General features: G+C 50.1%; 2 protein-coding genes across 4 annotated transcripts in view; one reads left to right on the plus strand and one right to left on the minus strand.

Annotated features, from left to right (window-relative positions):
• The window catches only part of LOC113205477 (serine/arginine repetitive matrix protein 2), a 154692-nt gene that overhangs the window by 46278 nt on the left and 98933 nt on the right, over positions 1-9481 (plus strand). For 2 of the 3 annotated variants that reach the window (XM_052267654.1, XM_052267656.1), the window contains exons 2-7: positions 2302-2460; positions 3370-3486; positions 4806-5057; positions 5250-5331; positions 5409-5485; positions 5882-6200. In XM_052267654.1, the coding sequence (XP_052123614.1) occupies positions 2302-2460; positions 3370-3486; positions 4806-5057; positions 5250-5331; positions 5409-5485; positions 5882-6200 (1006 nt within the window). The remainder of the gene's footprint in view (positions 1-2301; positions 2461-3369; positions 3487-4805; positions 5058-5249; positions 5332-5408; positions 5486-5881; positions 6201-9481) is intronic. The other variant, XM_052267655.1, reaches the window with a different exon arrangement.
• On the minus strand, positions 53-1328 carry LOC127749464 (uncharacterized). Its single transcript, XM_052267665.1, has 4 exons — positions 1192-1328; positions 895-1068; positions 633-797; positions 53-492 (listed from the first exon to the last, which is right to left on the minus strand). Exons 1-4 carry the CDS (start codon positions 1264-1266, stop codon positions 334-336), a joined length of 573 nt encoding a protein of 190 aa, XP_052123625.1. The 5' UTR covers positions 1267-1328; the 3' UTR covers positions 53-333.

The following is a 9481-nucleotide window of genomic DNA, read 5'->3' on the forward strand; positions in this document are numbered from 1 at the left end:
CAAAATGACCCCTGCCGCGTTTCGCGTCGAAAATGCTGTTTTGTCTAGATAAATAACACCTAAGAGCATACAGAATAATTAGAGCAAAAAGCATTTAACGTACACATACTTGTTTCCAAGACCATCCGCAGTGATAATTACTCGAAAACTTTCACATCTACGCACAAAATGCGGCAGGAGTCAAAATGACCCCTTCCGCGGTTCTAGGTATACGAAAATGTCAGCGGTTCTAGTGTTAACCCTGCATCGCCTAGCACAATACTCGTTCTTCAACAATCAATAGAGAAGTGGTGATGGAGGTAAATAACAAGTAAAAATATGAACAATGTATAGCTACTCGGGTTTAGGAATAACCCTGTTCTCTACCACAAAGCATCCCAATAGGATGTCATCTTTGCCAAAGGAGACGTTGAACCGATAGTGTGCATACGGCATGATTGGAATTTTTGGAAATGTCCAATCTATGGGGACGTCATTGATCTCGTACGTTCCCTGAGAATAGAATTGATTGGAGTTCACATTCAGATTTGGTTTTGTCAAAAGCCGTATAAATATATACTTTCAACATACTTAAAACAGATATATAAATAACCAACAGTATTGTGAAGCAGACTTGCACTTAAATTACTTACTGGTTTGACGCTGCATACTCCTTTGGTTTCTGTACTCTGAAAAAAAGCGTTGAAAAATCCAGGGATATTTTCCTTAAGGTGACGACAAGCAGAGTTTTTAAAAATGCCGACAAAGGCGTTTTCTTTCCATTGGTTATTTGACCGAACTCCCATATTTGCTTTCCCCTGTTTTATGGTAAAGTTAAAATTAATAAAGATGCGTGCACGAGGCATAAAGTTTAGGTCGGACACCAACAAGTGGAAAAATTTGAAAAGAACCTACCCAGAGGCTGTTATCCAAAGGCCCTGGTTTTATGGTAAAATTACCGGTCACGCGTTGCAGTTCTTTTGGTTTCATTGGGTTGAAGTGACTAGCGCGCATATACCAACTCCAACTAGGCACACGGTCGTCTGGTTGACACGTGTAAAATCGTTCGACGACAATTTTGTAAGGTCCCTACTCAAGAATGAAATGTGAAGCATCACTGTTAGAAAACGCGTTACAGTGAACACACTACTAGGTTGACAACGTCGTCCGAATTCCCAAGAGGTATTCGTCGTTACGTATTATGTTATTTACGGCAAGAGTGTTGATGGGTTTACTGTGGATGCTCGTGCTGGACAGTAGTGCTAGAGCCACGAGTCTGAATGCCATCTTCAGAACACCAGTAGGTTAGAGTTAAGCGGCTCTAAACTCTAACCTAACGTTCTGCCTCTGAGAGACAAAATGTACTGAGCCCACTAAAAGCTGTGCAGTGCAGCACCAATGCAACCTGTGAAGCGGAAGTTCAGCACAATAAAGAGGATAAGAGATAAAGAGATAGATAGATGGCGTGGCCAATGACACGAATCATAATAGTAGCGCAAATAGTTCGCTGTGAAAGGTTTTTGTGAAAAAAAAAGCGAAAAAAAGTTACAAAATGCTTCGGCAAAAATAATTTATGAAACTATTTGGTATGTGTCAATTCACGAAACATTTCGTAAAGTTACAAATATATTTCGTAGTAACCGCAAAATATTTACAAATTTTATACTTAGTTAGAGCTTTGGAAGGAAGTTTTCGTAATAGCAAATTCACTGAGAAAAATGCTTCAAATCACGATTGTACGGTTTACAGTGTTTGTCTACAGTTCAGTAGGGTGCAGTTTCAATTTCAAGGGCTCACCGGGGGCCCAAATTTCACACTCTCATGCCGGGTTTACGATGGAGCTTTTTTCGGAACAGAGCGAAATTTGTGCGGAACGGAACGAATCCCGTTTGCTTGTTCCTTATGAGCTTGTTTATGTTGCCATTTTGACGGAACGAAACGAAATCTCAGGCCGGAAAAGAACGACGGGTTCCCATTTTGATGGGACTGGCTAATTTCTTACTTATTATTGTGTATATTTTTGCAAGTATAACTTACTGATAACAGAAGAAATTGTCAGAGGCAGTTTTATGGTTAAGATGACTCCTTTTGCATTAAAAGGGAGAACTTGTCTCTACCATCGAATATTCGGTGAAAGTTCGACTGATCTTCTGATTACCACATTTGTATGGCAAGCACCCTGTTAAAAATTTATTGGGGACGCAACACTGCTCAATCTTTTAGCATCAGTTTTTTGACTAAAAATAGAGAACCACTTTTCAACAGAATGTTGTACTTTCTTTTTCGTTCCGGACTGAGCCTGTTTGTTTTTTCTGTTTCCAGGTGCTCGTGGAGTACGACGACATGATATGGAAGCGCAGGGAGTGGATAAGCGTTTACCAGGAGGGTCTCTTCCAAATGTTCATGGTGGAGAGCCGGCTGGTGTGGGCGCCGCGGCTCGACCCCAACGACAGCAAGACCTGTGTCGCCTGGCCTGCCCTGGTAAGTGTCTCTCACTACTGTCACAAAAATATTTCTAGGATTTCACGAAGAAGTCGCTAACGTCCTTTGGGATTTCCCAACGGTCTCATCCGTAGTAGCGCTCAATGAAAAATCCTCGGATATCACGTGTTTAGAAGCTGACAATGGCAAGTTTAGCTGTCATGCTACATTGTTAAAAGTACAGTTTTCATAAAATATACAAAACGCATCCCTGTGTCTGTGTCTAAGTCAACACTGCACACTAAATCCTTGTGCACTTTGTTGTGCATAAAACTTGCATAATTTCACTCAGCCATAATATTAAGCACACTTTTATGCATAACTATGTACAGTGTGCATAATTATGCACATTTTGCACACAATTAGTGTGGATACAGAGTTCACGAAACGCCAGCAAGATTTTCACGCCAGGCGTGATTTTCACGCATCATCGCAGACAATCAGGAACCAACTTTCATCACGTCGGACGTGAAAATCACGCCTGTTGTGAGAACGGGGGAACTCTGTATCCACCTTTATGCATAAACATTTGTTCATTCTTATGGCTGTACAAAACTCTGCAAGTTTATGCGCAATAAAATGCATAAGGGTTTAGTGTATGTAAGTTGCTTACGAAGAACTGCTCTTCGTAACGTACAAAGGATTTGGAGCATTTCTATTACAAACAAATTGTTTGTATTGCGAAGAGCCTGGTTTTTAATACAAAGGAGGCTTTTTGTATTACGATTACGAATGTGGTCTGTTCGTAATATGATGGAAAATCGTTCGTATTATGGCTGCTTTAGATCCTTTGTACGTTACAAACCCAATTCTTCGTAGTACGAACACTCACTGCAAAATTCTCTGGGAATTCCTGCAGCTCGTGCTTTTTGCTGTGTGGTGTATGACGAGTCTTTTCTGTCCTCGCAGACGTTCTCGGCCCTGGTGGACAGGATAGCCGCAGACCCTTCCCAGCCCAGGCCCGTCGAGTTCCTGGTGGATCGGGAGCTCAGCTTCAGGGTCTACTCGAGGCTGAAGCCGTTCCATGTGAGTACAGCGATAGCGCGTGGTGTGGTGGTAACATCCACGTTGTCAAACAATTGTGTCACGATGATTGTGTCAGTGTCAGTAGCACGCTCCAGAAGAGTGCCGAGGACAAGAGTGCCCCCACCTCTTCCCGCCGCTCAGGCAGGCCCCCTCGCAGGCCGGCGCCGCGCCCGGGTAGAATGCGACCAAAACTTTTTAATTACTTTCCTCGTTGTCTGAGTGGCGCCTACGGTGGCCAAGACTCTGACTATAAGAGCACTTGTGTCGGAGGGTCGCCCCCCCCCCCCTCGCCCTCACGCCCCCCTTCTATTGACCGTACTGATTGAGGCAGCACAACGCAATAGCCTCCAGTAGCGTTGACGTTCGCCCCGCCGGGGCGCGCCTCCCCAGGGAGCCCTGGTGCGGGTCCTGGTGCCGGAGCGCCGTGGAGTTAGGCAGCGCGAGCACGTCTGTGTCGGGCGGGCTGGCGTACGCTGCAGGGGGCTCCACTCGGCTGCCGGAGCGAGACCCCATTTATGCACTTGTTTGCGACGAAAAACATCCTCGCAAAGTGGGGTTCGCGGAAAGTTTCGACTCTCTCGACTTGCCGTCCCGTCTCGCTGCGACAAGGTGTCGCTAACGAACTCCCGCCGGGCCAGACGGTGTGTCTCGTCGCGCCCACGGGGCTGGCAGCCGGAGAGGCCACAGTCGCCCCCCATCCCCATCCCCAGCAACAGACTAGGAGCCCGTATGTCTGTCTATTCCCGCCAATCGCAAACTTCGTCGAAAGTTTACTTTATTAAAGTCTCTCCATATTTTCATTTCAATATATAGGAAAAAAATCCCCTATAGCGATATGGGTGTTTGGCTGAAATCGAGGATTTGCCATAGGTGTTCAATAATCCACGAAAATTTCTCACAAAGAAATTTTGTTATACAGTACTAGTTCACTGAGACAAATTTTCAATCAACTAAATCTGCATTTACGATCAAGGCGATCTGCTGGAATCATGCCGTAGCATTATGCCAAATTTTGGCTTTCTTTCGAAAGAAGGCCAACTTTTGGCATTCAAACAGGCCAAAAATTGGCAACCTCTATAAAAAGGAGGCCAAAATTTGGCATTCAAGGAGGCCGAAAATTGGCAGCCTCTAAAAAGAAGGCCAAAATTTGGCAGTCAAAAAGGAGTGCCAGCGTTTTGGCATTCTAGGCGACCACGGCTTTAACAGTGCGCATGGTATACTTGATTCAAGAACGTCATTTTCTAGGTGTATTGGAGTAGTATATTTTGGACGTTTCCCTGACGTCTCCCTGTGTCTGACGTGCCGGTTTTTTTTTTCAGGAGTGGGACCCAGGCACCGACCCCGGGGGGCTGCACGACCCGGAGCTCGGCACCCCCGCGGCGCGTGACGTGTGCCAGGCGTACAGCGCCGTGCGCCAGGGGGTGCGGCGCTGGGAGGAGGTGCAGGACGGCTACCGCATCCTGCTCGACACCCCCTCCGTCCTGGTGGGCTACCGCGTCGAAGTGTACCGCTCCGAGGGCACCACCCAGTGGTACACGGCCGTCATCGTGGGCTACGACGAGAACTCGGGGGTGAGTACATAGTATTTTCTTTGTCGGAATTTGAATAAAAATAATAATAGAAACTTTCAACATTATTTTCATTTGTTGGCAGTTTGAACTATCTTTTGCCTCTACTTGTGAAAGTGACAGTCAAAAATTTCTAAAGGTCCTTGACTAATCTGGACTTCTGTTCTAATGTTACTTTCCTCTTGCAATTTGCAGGAAGTGACGGTGACTGACGACACGGTGCTGGAGGAGCACACGGAGCACCCCAAGCTAACTCAAATACGCCTGATCGGAGATGGTGGGTAATCCTCTCAGACAGCTTCCCCTCACCCGCTCCTCCCTCCACCCCCTGCTCACCCCGGTTCTCTGTTGCAGTAGTGGATGCCATCATGCGGGGGGAGACGCTGCAGAGGCGCTCTTCCCGACACCAGACGGCGCAGTCACCCCCATCGGTAAGTGCTCGGCGTGATGACCGCAGCCTAGGGTACCTGGGTACGTGGGCGGCTGATTCTACCACTCGCCTGCCTAGTAGGACGTCTGCTCTTCTCAGGGCGTCCTGCTCAGGGGAGCTGCTTGCTTAGGGCGTCCCGGCCCAGGGCGTCCTGCCACAGGGCGTCCGGCCTCAGGGCGTCGTGCCCCAGAGCGTCGTGCCCCAGAGCGTCGTGCCCCAGAGCGTCGTGCCCCCAGAGCGTCCTGCCGCAGGGCGTCCTGCCTCAGGGCGTCCTGCCCCAGGGCGTCCTGCCCCAGGGCGTCCTGGCCCAGGGCGTCCTGGCCCAGGGCGTCCTGCCGCAGGGCGGCTGCCCACCCCACAGGGCTCTCCCACTCTGACGGCCTCCTCCTTGTTGCAGCCGCCGCCGCCCGCGCGCTTCCAGCACCTGCTGCGGCAGCAGCAGGACGGCTCGTCCAGCAGCCGCAACAGGCGGGGCAGCCGCAGCAGCGCCGCGTCCACCCCGACCACCAGCACCGCGGCCGCCTCCGCCACCTCCACCGCCTCCGACGCCAGCCCCGCCGCCGTCAACAACAGCTCCCTGCCGGCGGCAGCGCCCTCATCGTCGTCGCCGTCCTCATCGCTCGCGTCCCCCGCGCCGACGGCGACCCCAGCACCACCAGCACCGCCGCAGCAGGAGGAGAGCAGCGCCGGCCAGGCCGCCCCGAACGACGACTCAGGTAAGACCGCCAACATCGACTCTGATCTCCTGCCCGTCCCTCACGCGGCATACCGGGTTTGAATCAAATTTATCCCGACTTCCCCAACGCAACTGTAGGGCGCACTGGAAACGCGAGTGTGTGGATGTCTCACACGACACGTGTATACCAATTTGTGCACTTAGGGGAGTGAAGGTGTGAATTCTCCAATGAAACTTCACACACTTGTGACTCCATGTGATCGAATGGCGTCCACACACCTACAACTGTGCGACATTCACACCCTTGCGGTTTTGGTGCGCAATAATATTTTCAGTGCATACGTAAGAAATCACCCAGAAAATACGAACAACATTCTTCTTGCCCAGTTCAGCCACTACGCGCCCCATCAGCGCCTGGCACTTAGGCAACACCTTGCCTCATTTCACGTGTGTATTGCGGGATGGCCTACCCTGAGTCCCGCAGGCGCTAAGATCCCGCGTAATTTACCGTCATATTGTCGTATTAATCCGTTTAAGAACGGGCTCACTTTTTCGAGTAACCCTTATACAATTAATTTGGGATTGTCCACCATGCGATGTGGACGCTGCGTTGAATTTCGTCTTGAAACTCGGGGCTGGTCGGGTTCCTGTCACGTTTCTTCAGACCCAGGCTGACAAAGATGATAGTAACTATAAACAAATTTCCGTCTGAGTCCCTGCTTGCCGAGTACAGTATACGACGGGGTACGTGTTTTATGTCAAACTTGTGGGCGGGCGTGTAATGGTGGAGCCGGTCCCAAAAGCTCACCGACATGAGCTTAAAATCAGCGGTACCCAGAGTACCCATAAAAGCGCTCTCGCAGAGTCGGGGCTTGTCTGTTAGTGCGGTTCGATGGAACGGGAACCTCGGTCTATGGCCCTCCAGTGCGCCCCCTGATCTGGTGGGAGGGGACGCGCGAGCCAATGGCGAGTCTGGTCCACCAGTCCAATCCGCAGCAGGGGGAGCACGCCCTCGCGCGCGCGCGCGCCCCCGCGGCCAGGTGTGCGGCGCGGGCGGGGAGCAGGGGGTGAACGACCCGCGGGCCAGCCGGTGGCGCTGGCAGCCGCTGCGAGCCGCTGTGATGGGCTGCGGGGACGCCCGGGCGCTAGGCAGCCCAACGTCCGCGGCGGTCTCGTGGGCTGCGGCCGGGCTGGCGGTATGGGCGCCCGGGTGGGAGCGCCTGGAACTGGAGCGCGGTCTGTGGCGCATCGACTGTCCACAGCTTCTGCCCCGCTATGGACGCGAGCCCCGCATGTCATTTTCGTGACCGAATGGGGCAGTTAATCCGCTGGTGCGTAGCCCTGGGGGGACTTCGCAACCCCCAGTATCGTAAGGCGTACACCCGCAGGGTCTGCTTAGTGTCCATCCCATGAGCCGCACATACATACATTACAGATATGCCACAGTTGACGAAAACAAAAGTCCAGGATCCTGAATTCAACAAACCATGGAAGCATGCATATGAATATTCCAAAACAAAGCGAACTTCCTTTGTAATTACAAATGTATGGATAGTCACCATCATAATTTCCTCGCAATTTCGGAAGGCTCATGAGGCTGCAATTCTCTTGTTTCCCTCATAAGTTACGAAGGAATGCTTTCAGACCTACCCCTTATCCTTATGATGCACATTGTTGTGCATATTCGCAGCCACAAGTTTTTACACAATACCACGCATACCCGCGCACGATCCGTGCCTAGTCGTGTTAAATCGTTGCATACGATTGTGCATAAAAATTGTGCATAATAATTGGGCTGCATAAAATTCTGTTCATGCACAACTCCATGGGGGTTTAGTGTATAAGTTAACTACAGCGGGTCCCTGCCCCGGAGGTATGGGTTGGCCGATCCCTCCGCTGGGCAACAACCTCCTTGTGGCTCCCTTTCCTCTTCTCCCCGTGGTGGTGGTGGGGTGGGGGGGGGCGCACAATGCTCACCTAATTACCCCCAGGGAACCTCCGCACTACCCCCCTCCCTCCTCCCCCCTCGCGCCTCCGCCTCGCGATATCGTCAATGGCCTCCGGCCTTCATAAACAGAACTCGGCGCGCGCAGCACAACACGAGGTGGAACGTGCGGCAGGCGGACAAAACGCTGACAGAAGCAGACGCGGGTCTGCAGACAGGCGAGGCGAAGGCGGACGCACTCGCTGACGGGGGGCGCCTGGTGGGTAGGCAACCGAGCCGAGCCCCGCGCAGCGCTGCTTCCACGTTGCCACCCTCCCGGGCGGTCATCACCCGATTCCCCCGATTTTAATTTTCTGCTCTTAAATATGTAGCTCGAAGCGAGGAAAATCGGCCGACCAGCCGGTAACGAGACAGTCCAGCTCGATAGGCAAAATATACTGGCGCAAAGACAAAGAACGCGCATCTACAAATTCTAAAAGGTATCAAAATAATTCTGAAAAGTTGATCGTCAGAATCTAAAACGGTTATCTTCACCAAAAGGGAAAGTTTTACCTCGGGGTAGGTACAGCGACTCTCAAATCAATAATATCAATCCACATATCAGAAAATTGTGCTTGAACCAGCATTTAAATTTTGTTTAGTTCGCAATTTTGGTGTGCCGATAAGAAGCGCAATTTCATGTTTAGGAAGCTTTGATTGATTGAATAGTTTATTGTCAACATTAAAAGGACTAGAGAGTCCCGCTGCAAATGTAGACCTGCTGTTATTAAACTAGGGGTCGTCCTTCTTACTACAAAAAAGAGAATGAATCTTTATCAACGTCTATAGGCTTATCAACACTGGATCTAGAACGTCGATCGGCAATCTTTATCAAAACCGGAACGGCAATCAGCAACGGGAGACTTTTACCTTCTGGTAGAGACAGCCACGAGGGACTGTCTAATAAGGTACAACAATGCGACGCTCTCTCTCTGTCTCCAGGGCTCCGTAACTCATTATTCAACTGCCCTTAACATTATTTTAAAAGTTAAAGTAATACCTTTAATTTAGTCCTTTGGAGATAAGTTAGTTATTCGATTTGCCCAACTTTTCTCCAGAGTAAGTACGATTAATTTCGGGTACATTTTAAGATCCATAACTTTATAACTTTTAATTTGACATGTGTTTTGTTACGTTATTGCGAGTAACCAACATTAATTCGTGTCATGTTAAGTTACGGAGCGTTCTCTCTCTCTCTCTCCCTCTCTCCCTCTCTCTCTCTCTCTCTCTCTCTCTCTCTCTCCTTGTTGTTTGGTCGGTTGGCGCGCGGGCCTCGGCATGGGCATGGATACTGTGGCAGCGCGCGACGGAGAGTTGTGTAGAAGAGAAAAGAAGAA

Source organism: Frankliniella occidentalis, unplaced genomic scaffold (assembly GCF_000697945.3).
Source record: "Frankliniella occidentalis isolate FOCC.00 unplaced genomic scaffold, Focc_3.1 Scaffold56, whole genome shotgun sequence".
In the NCBI taxonomy this organism is placed as follows: Eukaryota; Metazoa; Arthropoda; class Insecta; order Thysanoptera; family Thripidae; genus Frankliniella; species Frankliniella occidentalis.

What these genes read in the sequence shown, in the direction of transcription:
- LOC127749464 (XM_052267665.1), bottom strand. Translation starts at nt 1,266, where the DNA reads ATGGCATTCAGACTCGTGGCTCTAGCACTACTGTCCAGCACGAGCATC. An exon ending in CTTTGGATAACAGCCTCTGG is followed by an intron (nt 798 to 894) that starts GTAGGTTCTTTT and finishes ACCATAAAACAG; the next exon opens with GGGAAAGCAAATATGGGAGT. An exon ending in GAGTATGCAGCGTCAAACCA is followed by an intron (nt 493 to 632) that starts GTAAGTAATTTA and finishes TTCTATTCTCAG; the next exon opens with GGAACGTACGAGATCAATGA.